A 16,673-nucleotide genomic window follows, 5' to 3' on the forward strand; every position below is an offset into this window, starting at 1 on the left:
CCCTGTTCTTATTCCACTAATGTGTCATAGTTAATCAAGAAATTTAGTCCACATCTCTTCATTTAGGTAGAACAATACACTTCTGGCCAGTGTTGTCAGCTCTTTTTTTCCCCCTACAAATGGATCTATTGCCTTGATAATTTCATCCCATTAAGACAGACTTTAGTTTGTTTTCTTTAACTTTGTGAAGTTTTGTGTGGAAAATTGCTTAAAAATAAGACTATTTACCCTGTCCTAAGGTGAGTAATGATATGTGTGTGTTATATGTAATAAACCTTACAATGGCATTAGTCTCATAGTAATGTCTTAATGGTATAATAAGGCAGGAGTAGAAGCAGGAAAATTATATAAAAATATCCATCCATGTACCCACCGTGCATAATTTATAAGTATTAATGTGTTGTTTTAGAGTTTTCTTATGACATTTTTACGTAAAACCAAACATTTTAAGTATAAAATTGAAGTATACTTATTTCCCTGCCTAATCTTCGTACTTTCCCAGAACTATTTATATAACTTTAGATAGTATCTTCTGGATATATTTTAATATCCTTACTATATAGGTGAGAATCCATAAACCAAGTAGTGTATTGTTGGGTGCTTGAAAAATTACATTGTTAACAAATTATATAAAGCAATATAAATAAAGAATAATGATCCACATATTCTGTATATTGCCTTTTCACTCATATTTTTACTCATGTTTCTTTGTTATGTAATATACTTAAAATAATTTCTTCTATTATAAAAATCATAAAGCTATTCTCCATTTGTTTTTCTTAGAGCTTAAGAGTGGAGGTTTTTGTTTGCTTGGGTCTAATCCCATCTGGAATATAGATGCATGGAGACATGAGTTAGGAATCTGGTTTAGTAATTTCCTCCATATTGTTCTTGCACATTTGAATAGATTTATTCCTATGGATTTCAGTTTTGTTACTATCATGAATGTCATCTTTAAAGTACATTTTCTACTTAGTTATTTTTGGTATTTCAGACCACCATCGATGTCTTATGTTTATTTATTATATAACTACCACGATGCTTATTTCTTTCCTTTAAACAGTTTTGTCTCTTTAGGGGGAAAATGTACTTTTCATCTAGTTAAGTCCTTCAGTATAATGCTCAGTAGCAAGGGTGACACGGCTGGCTCTTCTTGACTAAAAATAAGAGTGATTTTATTTTCACCATAATATGTGTTCTGGGTTTTTAGTAGATAGCTTTAATCAGGCTGGGGGAGGAATCTCCTTATTAGCCTGTTTCATTAATTTTTCAGCAAAGAGTCAAGTCATATCTAGTTTCTTCTCTTTGTATATCTGCCTAAATAAACGTGTTTTTTTCTTCTTTAATGTGTTAAATGTGTTACATGGTAAAAGTTTCTGAGATTGAACTATTTTTCTGTTTGTGGGATAAACTCTATGTAGACTATAATATTATTATTGTTTTAGTTATTGGTGCCAGTGCTGGGGCTTGACATCAGGGTCTAGGGACAATCCTTGAGGTTGTTTTACTGGAGGCTAGTGGTCTACCATTGAGCCACAGCTCAACTTTCAGCTTTGAGAGGAGGGGGAGGTTAATTGGAGGTAAGAGTGTCATGGACTTTCCTGTGCAGGCTGGCTTCAAACTGTTATCCTTAGATCTCAGTCTCTGGAGTAGTTAGGATTACAAGCATGAGCTACTGGTGCCTAGCTCAGATTATAGCATTTTGGGGTATGTTGCTGGATTGAATGTTAAGAGTTTGGGTTCCATATTCATATTTGAGATGATTTTTTTTCAATTTTGCCTTTTTATTTTTTAAAATTTATTCTTTATTGTCAAACTGTTGTACACAGGAGTTGCAGTTTCATACATATGGCAGTGTGTATGGCTTTTAGACTAGTATTCTACTATCATGAGTGAGTTGTGTAGTTTTATCTCTGTATTCTTTGCAAATGCGCGCACACACACACACTGCAATTGAATTTATTGCACTTTGTGGGCATTTTCTCATTACAGACTGAAGGAGGTATGGGCCAGCCTTTGCCTAGTGGTGATTAGCACCACGTTTGTAAAGAGGGAATATTGTATATCTCTATTATTACAGGATAAGTTTATTTGAATGCATACTTAGATTAATTCAAAATGTGTATTAGATACGACAGGGCAGCCACTTAAAATGTTTAGAAAGAAATATAATCATACGTGAAGAGAGAAGTTAAAATGTAATCATATAAAATACTCAGTTAAAATGAGATAAAATAGAAAATGAGGAAATAAGGAATAAAAGAAACGAATTCAAGGAATAGAAAACATAAAATGATATTGATCCCAACTGCATCAACATCATTCAGTATGAATAGCCTGAAAATACCAGGCAAAAGAGAGACTATCAGATTACTTAGAAAAACTGAACCAACCCAGAGTACAAAACTGGAAAGAGTACTCAAAGAAATAATGGCTGGTAGTTCCAGACAAATAAAGTAAAAATGTAGGAGGATCTACCGAAAAGCAAAACTGAAGCAAAAAAGGTTGGCATGGCCCATGAGGTAAAGTGCTTGTCCAGAAAGATTGTGAGGCCCTGGGCTTAACACCCCAATAGGGAGGGAGGGATTAAAAGAAGGGAAGGAAAGAGGGGGAGAAAGGGACAGGAGGAGTGGCGCTGTGGCTCAAGTAGAGCACTAGCCTTGAACAAAAGAATCTCAAGGACAGTGCCCAGGCCCTGAGTTCAAGCCCCAGGACTGGCAAAAAAAAAAAAAAAAGAGAGAGAGAGACAGGAGGGAAGGAGAGGGAAGCAAGGAAGGAACAGAGGGAGAGAGGGAAGAAGGGAGGAGTGAAAATAATAAAATTCTTTCACATTTGGCAAGTAATAGAAACCTGCAAGTTCAAGAAACAAGTTTTTTTTTAAAAAAAATACAAATGTATACCAAGATACAACATCCGTATTCAATTTGTGAAAACTGAAAACAGAAGATAAAGGAAAATCTTCAAAGCTGTGATAGAAAAATGTGCCTTCCCAGATACTCAGGGGGCTTGTGATCTGAGAATTGGGGTTCAAGGCCAGCCCTAGCAGAAAGACTGAAGCTCTTATCTCAATTAATCAAAAAACAAAACAAAACAGAAGGGGTGGTGTGGCTCGAGTGGTTAAAAAATAATACTAGCCTTGACCAGAAAAAGACAAGTAAGAGTATAAGGCCCTGAACTCTAGGCCTTGAATTCATACCCTAGTACAGGCACATCCATGTATACACACAGACACATATAAACACACACACACACACACACACACACACACACACACACACACACACCACACAGAGGTACCTGTTCCTAGGTAGTAATGATTAAATGCAGGCACATTTTTTTCCCATCAGAAACCATGGTGACTGTAAGGAAGTAACACAACAGTTTTTAAGTGCTGAAAGGAAAGAATTGTTCAACTAGGGTCTATTCCAGTGAAACTATCCTTCTGCAATGGAAAGAAAATTAAGCCATTTCAGATGAAAGAACCCTATGGGAATTTGTTAACAGAAAACCTACCTAATAAATATAGCTAAATTTTTTCTTAAAAGAAAGGAAATGATAAAAGAAGGAAACTTGGAACATCAGGTAGAAAGAAAAACACAGAGAAGTAAAAATAAATAAAATGACCTAATTCTCCTTTTGAGATTTTCTAAATTATTTTTGATGGCTGTAGGAAAAATTATAGCACAGCTGGTATGGCTGTCCGCAATAAAGAGAACGGTAGTAAGACCAGTATTGTTCACTGCAAGCTGTTGATATGTATGGTCTAGAGTTGGAAAGAATCGAGGCTGAAGCTAGTGACTCTATCCTTTAAATGTTTTCAAAAAAATGCTTCAGGAACTGATATTTGATATTCATCAATTACTTGTTTAATTTCTTTTTTCTATTACCTTCAAATTCTGTTTAACTTGATTGATCTTAGTAGGAAAGTAGCATTTGTTGAAAGATGACATTATTCTGAAGTTATTGATATCCATTTCCATTATACATATATGTCTCCATGTGGGTCTATATTATATATAATATGTATATATGTATTTATACATACAGAACTGTCTAATATGATTTCATTGAATGTTGGTAAAAAGTGACACACTAGGATTTGGTATGATTATTAAGTTCTTTGCATGTTTTGTTAAATTAGAGTTTTGAAATGAATTTTTGTTGCAGACTATTCAAGTTATTTGACTTAGAACTTATGAATTAAAAACAATGCAGTAATTTAAAATAATTCTTACCTGCATGCTGGTGACTCATGCTTATAATCCTAGCTACTCAGAAGGCTGAGATCTGAGGATCTGAGGTTTGAAGCAATCCTGGGCAGAAAGTCTACCAGACTCTTATCTCCAATTAACTAGCAAAAAACTGAAAGTGGAAATCAAGTAAGTAGAGTGCTAGGCTTGAGCAAAAAAGCCAAGGGAGAGCTTGAGATCCTGAGTTAACCCCAGTACTGACATACATAATTAATAAGTATTCTTAATAATGAATGTTAAAGGAATAATAATTAAAGGACATTTTTATTAAATGATTGCCTAGACCTATCAGCAAACTCTGTAGGTTGTTTTCATTTTCACACTAAACTCCGTGTTATCTCAAAGGAAAACCTCTTTACGACAAGCTTTTGGCCAGCTTGATTGTTTAGTGGAATTTTGTCATAAGAAATGTTCGCAACCAAATATAAAGAGGATTGTTTTAAGAAATGAATGCCCATATCTCAGTGGTCCAGTGGTAGAAGTTTGTTTCTCACTGGTATGACAGTGCAGTGCTAAGTACCTGAAGAGGGATTGGTATGTGGCCCTTGTGGCTTTTCCATTCATTTGGTTGGGATTTAGGGAAACCCACCAGAAGGAATACATAAGCTTCTTAATTTTGTTATATATGTGTAAATTATCCAAGAAGCCACATATCGAAGGATTGAATCTTGGAGTTTTTATTAGAGCATTAGCAGTCTGCAAGCAGCCAGTTGTTACAAATGCCTGCAGCCCACAAATATACTTAACACTATCAGGAAATAGACCAGAGAGGGAAGAAAGAACAAAAACCATACCAACAAAACAATCCTGCTCCAATGGAGAGCTGATTTGGGAAGCCATGGTGATCAGAGGTAAGCCAGGAGATAGGACACAGGACAGGAACACAGAGATATGTGGCATGGCGTAATGGCACCTGAGCTGGCCTGACCCCAAATAGGGTCAGGTCAGGGGGCAGGGTCACAGGAAGCTCCCAGTTCCAAGCACTTGACAAGTTCAGTAACCTATAGGCCATGTGCCCGCCCCTGTCTCTAGGAATTCAGGAACACTCATGACCTGGGGATGGGACTTCCCTTCCTCTAGGAATCCAGGCACACGCATCTAGACAAGATGCCAGATAGTGCAACTCTGCCATGTGGCCAATGATGGCACTGGCCAGATCTGATCTCCATATTATAATTTCTACTCCAAAGTGAAAGGTATCTGCAGCCATCTCATCCCTAAAATGATACATGACTTCTCATTTTGCTTTGGCTTGGGGTCCTTCATGTGAGAAAGGCAGAGAAAGTGAGGTTTTGCCTGAATAGTTGCTTCTTGTTCATCATTCTGCACTAAGGAAACAAAGCACAACATTTTGCTAGCCAGTAAACCATCTCTCCCCTATCCCAGAGAGCTAGTGGAGGGAAATGCAGAGTTCACCACACGTGTCTCCCCTCTTTCAGCAATCACAGCCTGAGGTGGTTGGCTGTGTAATTCTGTAAAGAGTTCTTTTGTGTACTTTGTCTTGGATTTCTAGTTGCTGTAACACCAGAGTGATTCTGATACAATCCCTTCAATTGTGGCTGGAACAGAAAAGTCCTACTTCACTGGGTTTAATCCAGCAGTTCCTAAACTCAATTGACCACAGAGACCCTTTTCTTTATCTTAATGTACTTAGGAAAACATTGTTTGTAGAGAAAAGACTAGAATGTTCCAGCCTCTATGCCTTTACTCAATCCCTCATGGTTTTTGCTTTTGTTATTGTTTGAGTGTTACTTTTGTTATATTGTCACTGCTTTTCCTGTCTTGAGAAATCTGACTTTAGTTCATCATTGGTGAGGAGTCGAGATAGCTGAAAGAAGCAAGAATACATAGCGCTGAAAAGAAATTACACTTGATTACAGGATCCAGTACCACAACGTTCTGCAGCTCAAATGCTTAGAAGATCAGAGTGGAGAGGGACGGGGTTTGGGTTTATGTGGCTTAGTACCTATGGAATCTCTGGTTTTCTGCTTACTAACTCTCTTTGTGTCGTAGGTTTGTTTTTGTTTTTCTTTTTAATGCAGATAAATGTTGGGTACTGGCAATTTGAAGCTTGCCATTCCTGTTACTGACACCCCCACACAAGTTACCAGGAGCTGTTTCTCTCTCTCTCTCTCTCTCTCTCTCTCTCTCTCTCTCTCTCTCTCTCTCTCTCTCTCTCTCTCTCTCTCTCGCCCTCTCCCTCTCTCTGATCGTGGGGCTTGAACTCAAGGACTAGGCATTGTCCCCTGAGCTTTTTCACTCAAGGCTAGCTCTCTACCACTTTGAACCACAACACTACTTCCAGTTTTCTGGCTGTTAATTAGAGATAAGTCTCACAGACTCCACTGCCTGGGCTGGCTTTGAACCACGATCCTCAGATCTCAGCCTCCTGAGTCTCTAGGACTACAAGTGTGAGCCACCAGTGCCCAGTTAAGCCCTCTCATGTTGATTTTCCGAGTACTGAAGTGGCCTAAGGATTTAGAACATAAGTGGGTAGAGGCAGGTTGCTATCAGGAAGCATTTCCCAGTATTCCTCGCTAGGAAATTGCTTGATGAGTTCTTGGAAAAGAACAGACTTGGTTCTGTAAGTTTCTGGGGGGGTTGTTGTGATTCATTTTGTCGTCCTATATCAATATTTATTTTTGAGCCTAATTTTATGTTTTGCACATTGGATCTGTTCTTAAGGAGGACTCCTCAAACTGTACAAGTTTCATACCCAGATCACATGAAACCACTTCTGCCTGAGATTCTGGTGTCATCACCACCTGCTACTATTCTGAAAATTCCCAGAATGCCCTCCTCAGAGCCCATTCCCATGGCTAGAGGGCATAGAAGTTGCCCAGCATCCTGCAGCACTCTCAATAGTATCGCTGGGACCAAGGTCCAGCTGTCTGAGCGTCTGCCTAGACACAGACCCTTCCTATCCCTACCTACACTGCTCTAGATACATGGGGACAGGATCTGGGCATGAAATGTAGGACCCAAAATGTAGAAGGGTTAGGAGAGAAAGATGAGGAGAGGGCCTTTGCACAGTGAGGCATTAGAACCTCAGCACCACCCCTCGCATTCATTGTAGGCTAAATTAGGCAGACATTCATTCTTTCAAAAGATGCATTATGGAAATATATACATTTTTTTTCCTGTGGGATGTCCATTGGCTTTACTATGAGACTTTTCAAGACTATAAAGTCTGTTTAAATTCCTGAACTCGCCAACATTTCATTCTGTATGATGACTCCTGCCTGGACTTAGACCACCAGTTTAAGAAAGCCTATGAAACATTTACCTTTACGTGTTCTGAACATACGATGGAAAGGTTGATGTACTGGAAAGAAGATGAAGAGCAGTGCAGCCCAGAAAGCAATGTTCCAGTGACAAGTGTGATGAGAAATGAGCTCAGCAGGGGGAGGGTTCGGGAGGAGGGGCAAGTGCAGTTCCTACAGCTTTATGGAGACTCCAGTCAACCTTCTCCAGTGTTTGGCTTCAAGGTGTCAGCCTCAGTTTTATAGGTCAACAAGGTTGCTCTAATGATTATCCAAGTTTCTCCCGTTTCAGTGGGGAAGGCTTGGTTTATGGAATTACTGGCCCAGTCAGCGGGCTGGGTGTTAGAATTCTGAGCAGACTGCCCCCTCCTTCTGGAGAGCAGCAGGCAGCAAAATCAGTCCGGAAATTCCTAAGCATTGGGAAGCCAGCACTAATGCAATTACCTGAAATAAAAGAAGGGGTCAGATAATAAGGGGCAAAGGTTTTTTCCTCTTAAAGTAAAAGGCTAGGTAAGCAAAACCAGCTGCCCCTGAAGTCAAGAAACTCTCCTCATTAAATGTTTTAAGAGGCTAATGGGCATGAGTGGCTAATTGTAGCGAAATCCTGAGGACTGAATCCAGGGTCTAGAGAAGGGGGTGGATGGGATGGCATGGGGGTACAAGACGGATGGCTAAATGTTTGGAATATGATTAAAATAAGTAAGACACTTTGACTTAGAGTCTCTAGTGTTCCATCAGTATCGGTATCCTTGTAATATGGGCTAAGATGTCTCTGATGGGGTAGTTTGAAGTTTATATGCTAGTATAATAGGATCTGGAATAGACTTTGAATAGCTAATTATAGGAAGTTTCATATGTACTATAAAAATGGAAGGGATTGCACAGCAAAATGTTAACAATGTGTCTCTAAATGTTGGGCTTCTAGGTGATTCTTCATGTTATATTTCTATTTAGTTTGGGCTGATTTTCTAATTTTTCTATAATGTACATTTGTTCCTTTTATAATACAAATAAGGGCAATATTTTAAATAAGATAAAATGAAGCACATTGTTCTATAAGATTTTTAAATTCACATGGACAAGAAAACTAGTAACCAGTTTCATAAGTGGTTCCATTTTCTTTGCCCACTCCACCTTCCTTGCCACCAGCTTGATGTATGCTTGGTGCATCCCACCAACCTAGAAGCAGCATCGATTCTGACTGAGCAGGCATATCCTTTGACCATGTCTGAAAGTTTGACCTTAGCCAAAGGTTCAGCTGTGTTATAGTCCAGCCTTTGCTCAGCAGCTCATTACTTGAAGTGTGGTCATAAGCTATACTGGGATTTCAAGGGAGTTTGGAGGAGAATTCATTTGCCTAAAAGTGTTAGTCTACATGATTCTAAAAATCATTCTGCCAGCCCTTATGTGAAAGGGGAGTGGCTAGAGCACCTCTCATTGATGATTTCCTTCCATCCCCACCCCTACCTTCTTTCTTTTCCTCTGATTGGTCTTCAAATTATTTTGTTACCACTATGAAATGAATTAATTAGCTCTTGTAGGACTGAGATGTAGCTAAGAATATCTTCATTTGTCCAGTGAGAAAGAAAAGTAGAACAAGTTGCCTACAGGTCACTGGGCAGTTAGAATCCATTCATAGTTCCTTTTACCTAGCCTTTGTCAGAAATCACCATCACTGGAACTGAAGATGTAGCTCAACCGTAGAGCATTTATTTGCACAAGGTCCTGATTTCAACCATCACTCCACTCTCCATAAAAATCACCATCACTCCATGTTTACCACTTGATAGTTACCAAATGGTCAGACTGTTTCTCCTTCTTTGTGTCCAAATCAATATGCTATCTGGGTCCCATCACTATGGAGGTGAACACTCTGACCCAAAGCTTTGTCACAGGGAGAGATTTTTTTTTTAATTGCCACAGATTGGCAATGCCAAATTGTTTCTTATTTCACTTTGGCAAAGGCTAAGCACACCATGCTAATTGCCCAAGAGTTTTAAAGAAAGAAGCTTAAGGGTTTATTAGATTCTATCAGATAGTTAACTGACTCACTTTCTTAAAAGTGTTGCCAGATTCTGATGGCCAGAGTCCCAATTTTTACAACAAAAAAAATGTAAATTTAAGGTTGCAAATGAAAATTGATGAAACTTCCCAGCATAATGTGGGGATTCCTTTGATACCCAAATGTAAATTGGACTCAGACAGAATTTATTAGAAGGTTATGAGATACCCAAATGTACCTTGAATACCCAAATGTGACTCAGGCAGAGGTTACTAGAGGTCATTAGCAAGATGTGATGGTCAGACAAGGAGCAAGGGATCCTTAGCTGGGTCAGAATTGGAGGCAATGCCCAGGGTCATATTTGGGAAGCATTTTAAAGGGCTTCTGACTTCTCTGTGAGCCTCTCTTATTTGATTAGAGAGCTCATCGGTTGCCATGGCTCCATCAGTCATTCAGAGTTTGGAAAAGAGCCTAGGTCAACGTGGCTGACTCAACTTTTCTCTGTAATGTCTTCTCTTAGCTCCTACTATCTATCATGTATTTAATCCTCCACATTTGATATTTTACATTGAATCTTTCATCTTTCTTGAAAATCTATACATGAATCTCACCAGCCTATACATCTCTGGCATTAGTTTTCTCCAAAACTTTATCTCTCTTAAGCTCCGGGTCTTCATTCACTCTCTTCCTCACTCTCACCCTCTTTGGAAAGAAGCTTCATGAGACATTCCTTCACAGCCCATCACTTGTTCCCTTGTACTGCTAAAAGTGCCCTCCCTTCTCTAGTGCCAGAATATTTATCACCTGCACCAGTAGGGAAGTATTGTCTACTGGTTTCCCCACCTAGAGTTCTTCCTGCACCAATACAATTCACAGACCTCAAGAATAGCCTGAGAACAGCTAATACAAATGGAATCCATCTTATTAGGTTTTACATAGGGCCAAGAATAGGCTCTAAAAGGCAGAAGCCAAAGTGTGGATTGGAATTATAGGAAGAAGAAACTGAACTGTTCCTGTGCCTAGAAAAATAGAATGTTAGCCATTGAGTGCACAGTAATACCAAACAGATTTCCCTCTGCTTCCACCTGCTGGGAATCCAGAATCTGTTCTTGCTGCCCTGTATTTTCCTCCCTCAAATCCTGCAGTTACAGTCTGCTGTCCTCAGCAGTGAGGCTCTTCCAGCCCACCCACCCCATTGCCTGCCTTTCAGTCTTAAATTTCTGCTTCCTTAGGCCTTTAAGAAACCTGACAGATGCCAGGTGCTGGTGGCTCATGCCCTTAGTCCTAGCTACTCAGGAGGCTAATATCTGAGGATGAAGGTTCAAAGCCAGCTTGGGCAGCAAAGTCTGTGAGACCCTTATCTCTACTTAGCCACCAGACAACCAGAAGTGGAGCTGTGGGTTAAAGTGCTAGAACACTAGCTTTGATCAAAAGAGCTCAGGGATAGCGCCGAGGCCCCAAGTACAAGCCCCATAACCACCACCACCAACAACAAATAAAGTAAAGGAAGGAAAGAAATTTTGATAGAATAGTTAGTTACTAAATATATTTAATATGCTAAGTTCTGTAATCATCACATTTCCTTATTTGATCAGTGAAAATGTCTAAGTTCGAATTTAAAAGAAAATCTTAAAGAAAAAGGAATCCAATAGTAGGCATTAAGTGGAAACAAAGATTGAACCAGGGTTTTTGTTTGTTTGTTTGTTTGTTTTGTTGTTTTGACTCCAGATTCTATGTAATTTAAGAAAAGAAGCAAAACAAAGGAGGGGAAGAGTAAGGGGTCCTTGCCCCTGAACCATGGGTTGGATGGGCTAGTTGGGGTGATCAAAGGCAAAAAATGCATTTGGCATCTTTATCTCAGAAAGTATTAAGATATATGTGTCAAAAAGGCAAAATTATAAACACTGATCTTTAGTATTTTTGCCAGGAAAACTTACAAAGAGGAAAGAAAAACTATAATAGATTTCATTAAATAATAAAAGATTAATTCTAGTACATTGTCATGTGCTTAGACCATATAACACATAGCAACTCTCCTTGCTTGCAGTTATGTGTTAAATTAGCATTACACAAATGCCTTTTCATTTGAACTACTTTGTCCCAGTACATTTAACTTTCATGTAATGCACCCTCTCGCTCAACTTAAAGAAAAGAAGCTGAGGTGCTAATAGGGAAGTACTAACAGAAGAGATTGCTCAAGTTCTAATGCAGTGAACGTACTTGACACTGTGTGTGTTGCATAGAATAAATGCTCATGGAATCTAATGCTGGTATCTGTACCAGGGATGAAGTGAAATGTCATCATTGTTTTAATTCCTAACATAAATCACCATTGAATAATTTAAAAATATGTGACTCTATGACAACAGTTCCATTTTTAAGGTTTCTGTATTAATAAGTAATTTCCCAAATCATTCGCCTATTTCTTATCATCCCTAATTTTTGATCTGAAAATGAGCAGATCAGAAAAGAACTAGAAGTTGTTGGGTAGCTACTGTATTCCAGGCACTTTAGGCTCAATATCCCCTTAATTGAAAACCAATCCTGAGGTCCAAGTAACTTTGCAATATCATGAAAATACAGGTCAGGAGTTGGCCTGAGATGTGCCTGGCTTCAAAACAATCCTCTTTCTAAAAAGGCAGTGATTTAAACATTGGATTCTGGGAAAACATCTTGAGGTGGTTTAAGAAGAAGCCAATGGGAGGCTGAGTTAGTAGTACTTATCTCCTCCTCTCGCTTCAACCAGAGTACTTATGTACAATGAAAAGTTTTAACTATTCCAACACATCAACGTGTTGATATGGGAATTTAACAGTAAATGGCATTTTCACATAGCTCCATGGTATGTACTACAGGTGGATATTTTATTATGAATGAGAAAGTCTATTAGCCATCAGCCAATGAGCCCTAAGTAGGCTAGAATAGGCACCCAGGAATCATCAGCACTTAAAGACTGATTCAATTCAGAATACGTAGGAAGAGATTTAGGTTAATGAACATCACCTGAACCCAGCCAATCTCAGCTTGATCTTCAGAATAAGAGACTCAAGAAGGAGGTCCCCATAAAGCTGGATGGGCCGGTTTTAGTCAAATGTTCCCAACATAATGTCAGCACAACTTGATGTTTCACTTAAGCTACTAATGAAAACCAGACCCAAAGCAGAAACCAATGAACACCAACTCTTTACTATTTCAAGAGTGTGGGCTCTTGGGCTTTGAGTTGAACCATTTTTTTACTTCTTTGTTGGATCATTTGTTCACACATTTATTCATCCTAGAGGTAATTGATGAAGCTACATTATAAGAAGTTTTGCCAGATAAAGCGAGCTGGAGACCTGCTCATTGGACTCCATTGGATTGTTGCTTTAATGTTTGTTTCCTGATTTAAAGATGGAGAAATCTAAATAAATGATTCAGTATTCTGTTGAAACTCTTACATACTTTTACAGCTTTAAGGTAGGGATAGCAATGGGTAGGAGATGAGGCCTAAGTCACATACTTTTCTCCATTACCCAATTTGTATTTTGGAATTCCTGTCAGTTTCCATACAGACAGCTATGGGTTTTCACATGAGAAAGATTTAAAATCAACAATGTTTGACAAGAAATGTATTCACTACCTTACATATATAACTGTAACCCCTCTGTACATCACCTTGACAATAAAATTGAATTTTAAAAAACATAGTATTAGCCCACAATGGAATGGAACTGGAGAAGATAGAAAAGTAATTAATTTCTTGAAAAGCCTCTTTGGATGTGAAAACCAAGGCAGACTCCTAGGCTGTTCACACAGGCAACAGAGAGATATCTCTTGCTAGAGAAGTGTACTTTTAGTTCCATGCTGAAGGTTGTATCTGATTTCTTATTTTATTTTTATTCCAGTTGCTACATTGATGGCCGGGTGGTCAAAGTGATGGACTTCCTGAAAACTCGCCTGTTAGACACACTCTCTGACCAGATTAGGAAAATTCAGAAAGTGAGTAAAACTACCTGGGGAAGAAGAGAAGTGAGTCTGGGGGTAAGGAAGGAAAAGGTCACAGGGTGACAGCTGGCCTTCAGCTCTGTGGGGACCCAGTAGGCAAAGGGTAAAGTAGTGTAGTCCAGCTGGGCGTGGCCAAGAACTCCCTCACAAGTTCTTACTTTTTCAGATACAGGAGGATTTGATTATGCGGTATAAAGGTTAATAAACTCCACTTTAACAAATACTGGTGAGGATGTGGAGAAAAGGGAACTTTTACCCTGAATTTAACACAACTAGTAGGGAAAAGTGTGGAGGTTCCTCAAACACTAGAATTTTCTCATATGAAATGGAAATAGCCAAAGGAAATGAAACCAGCATACAGTTCCTAAATTTTAACCTATCCTATGTAGATGAGGCATTATTCACAACAGTCAAGATGTGGAATCAACCTAGGTATCCAACTGTCCAAAGACAGATGGATTGATAAAGGAAAAGGATAAAGAAATTGTGTAACATTGCTCGCATGGATTCAAGTTGTGTGGTGTGTGTGTATGTGTGCCATTTTGGGGTTTTGAATTTAGGGCTTTGTTGCGGTTTGTAAGTTGTTTTTTGGTAAGACTAGTAGTGCTCTACCACTTGGGCTATAGTTCCACTTCTGCTTTTTTGCTGGCTATTTGAAAGTAAGAGTCACATGGACTTGCTTGCCTGAGATGGCTGTGAACTGTGTTCCTCAGAACTCAGCCTCCTGAATAGCTAGGTTTATAGGCATGTAGCACCCATGCCCAGCTTCGATTCAGTTATTTCTTTTTAAAAACAAATGAAATACTGTTGTGTGTGGCAAAATGGACGAACCTGGGAGATACTATGTGAAATGAAATAAGCCAGACAAATACTGCAGTTTCTCTCTCATGTGTGAGAGCTAAAACTGTTGATTTCAGTCTAGGAAGAGTTGACTAGTAACTACCACAGGCTAGAAAGAGAAGAATAAGAGATAGAGGGAAGTTATATAATGGGTAGCACCACATTGTTAGACAGTTAGTTGGAATAAGATCTAGAACACTACACCATAGTGGTGCAACTACAGTTAGCAAAAACCCTTACATATTTTGTGAATAACTAGAAGCAATTCAATCAAAGGCACCAAGCATAAAGAATTATAAAAATGAAAATGCTTATTTCCCTTATTTGATCATCAGTACACACATATTGAAATGCCCCACAGTACCCTATAAATATGTAAAATTATGACAACATAATGCAAAAAATAACATAAAGAATGCACATGGAAAACCTAACAATGTTTAAAAAATTAAAAAACTACTACAGAAGTATTTCTGGTTCCATATGCTTTTCTAGATCCTTATACTTTTTCTCATTCAAAATTAAATACAACTCTCAATTGTTTTTTGGGGGGAGGTGCCTCTTTATTTTAATAATAAATATTGTAAACCTTGTTTATAAATTGAGTTTACTAAAAAAAAAAAAAGGCCAGTTATTTTCTTCTTTGCACAGATTTATCTTGGGTTAGAGAATGATCATATTCATTCTGCTCTTGACCATCGACATTCCTAAGAACTATTTATTCCTAGATGTCCGAGAGTCAGTCAGGGATGACATATTTTTGCAAAAGATGCCGGCTATCAAGTAAAACCTTAGTTGAGGCTGAAAGCTAGAAACCTATGTATGAATTCTCTGAATTCTCTATGTAACCTAGGCCTCATCCCCAGGTTCTGAAGTAAGATGTCCAACACACACACACACACACACACACACACATCATCAAAACTATAAACAATGCTCACAAAACTGTACCACCTTTCCTAGCCCACTCTCAGAAGTCACAGATCATTGGTTCAGTCATATTCTGTTCATTGAAGCAGTCACCAAGACTCATAAAGTTGACACAAACTACCCAGGGGCCAGTGGCTTACAGTTGTAATCCTAGTTACTTAGAAGGATGAGATCCAGAAGTCATGATTCCTGCCAGCCTGGGCAAAAAAAAAAAAATCCCAAAACCAATAATAGTCAATGAGACTGCAGAAAATCTGTGAGATTCCAGCTCCAAAACAATCAGTAAAAATTTAGTCAGGAGCATGGCTCAAGCAGTAGAGTACCAGCTGAGCAAGTAGATGAGAAAAAGCATAAGGCTCTAGAAAAGCATATAAAACCAGAAATACTTCTGTAGTCGTTTTTTAAATGTACAGTCTGTCTCAGTTCCATCCTCCTAATCTTATTTAGTGGACCTGACTACTTCCCTCTGACTTGTTTTATTTCCTAACTGTCCTTTTCAAAGCTCTTGCCAGATGCTACTTTAGATGAGCATCTACCAGAAGTGTTGCTAGATTATGGCTTCTCTAAGATTGGCCATGCTGGGTAGTCTTTCCATTAGAAAAACAGCCTGGACTCAGTTGTCAGAACTCCTGTGATAAGTCTGTCACCATAGCCCACCATGTATGTTAGGGAGTGTGTGTGTGGAGGGGGTGTGTGTCAGTCCTTCAACGTGCCTACATTGGAGAAAGTAGAGCTGGGACCTGAGCAGGATAACTGAACTATGATTATTGGTATTTTTCTCAGGTGTTTCTTCTATTTTCAGGGTGAAAGGGGGGCATCCTAAAGAATGGAGACACAAAGTACAAACTAGGGCAGATTGGCTTAAATCTTTCTTGAAAGCTCATAAAACCAGGTCAAAGATGGATGAAGCTCAGAGATGGTCTTGGTGACTGCTTTAATGACTATCTGCTTGGGAACACCATCTGAAAGCTGGAAATGGAGTCTGTGTTTCTTCTTTTTTAGTGGATATTAAGGAAAGTCTTGATGACTACCTCACCCCCGAGGGCCTACTGTTGTGGGAAAAGGGCAGATTTCCTACCAAAATAGAGCTATGTGAAAGTATTTTGAGAAATCTGTAGTGAGATTGTTTGAATGGAATTAAATCACAGGCTTGCAAGGTTGATGGCCTGAGCTAGAATTTAGGCATAGCTGTGTGGCTGTGGGCCATTCCTCCATTTTGTTTCTTTGTCTGTAAAATGAAGATACTCTCTCTTTCTTATGGAGGTTAGAAAAGTCACATGAGGCATTGTTTTGTTAATTCCTATTGTCTTCTAGCTCTTATTGCTATTATTGTTGTTGTAGTTGTTATAGTTATTTTTTAATTATAATTTCTTTGATGAAAGATGTTCTATGCTACCTTTCTTC

General features: G+C 38.7%; 1 protein-coding gene across 2 annotated transcripts in view; it reads left to right on the top strand.

Annotated features, from left to right (window-relative positions):
* Positions 1–16,673, top strand: part of Hpse2 (heparanase 2 (inactive)) — a 436,035-nt gene that overhangs the window by 298,136 nt on the left and 121,226 nt on the right. For both annotated transcript variants that reach the window (XM_048338506.1, XM_048338507.1), the window contains one exon: positions 13,400–13,493. In XM_048338506.1, coding sequence (XP_048194463.1) covers positions 13,400–13,493 — 94 coding nt within the window. The remainder of the gene's footprint in view (positions 1–13,399; positions 13,494–16,673) is intronic.

The sequence above is a fragment of the Perognathus longimembris genome, chromosome 2 (assembly GCF_023159225.1).
Source record: "Perognathus longimembris pacificus isolate PPM17 chromosome 2, ASM2315922v1, whole genome shotgun sequence".
NCBI classification, from domain to species: Eukaryota; Metazoa; Chordata; class Mammalia; order Rodentia; family Heteromyidae; genus Perognathus; species Perognathus longimembris.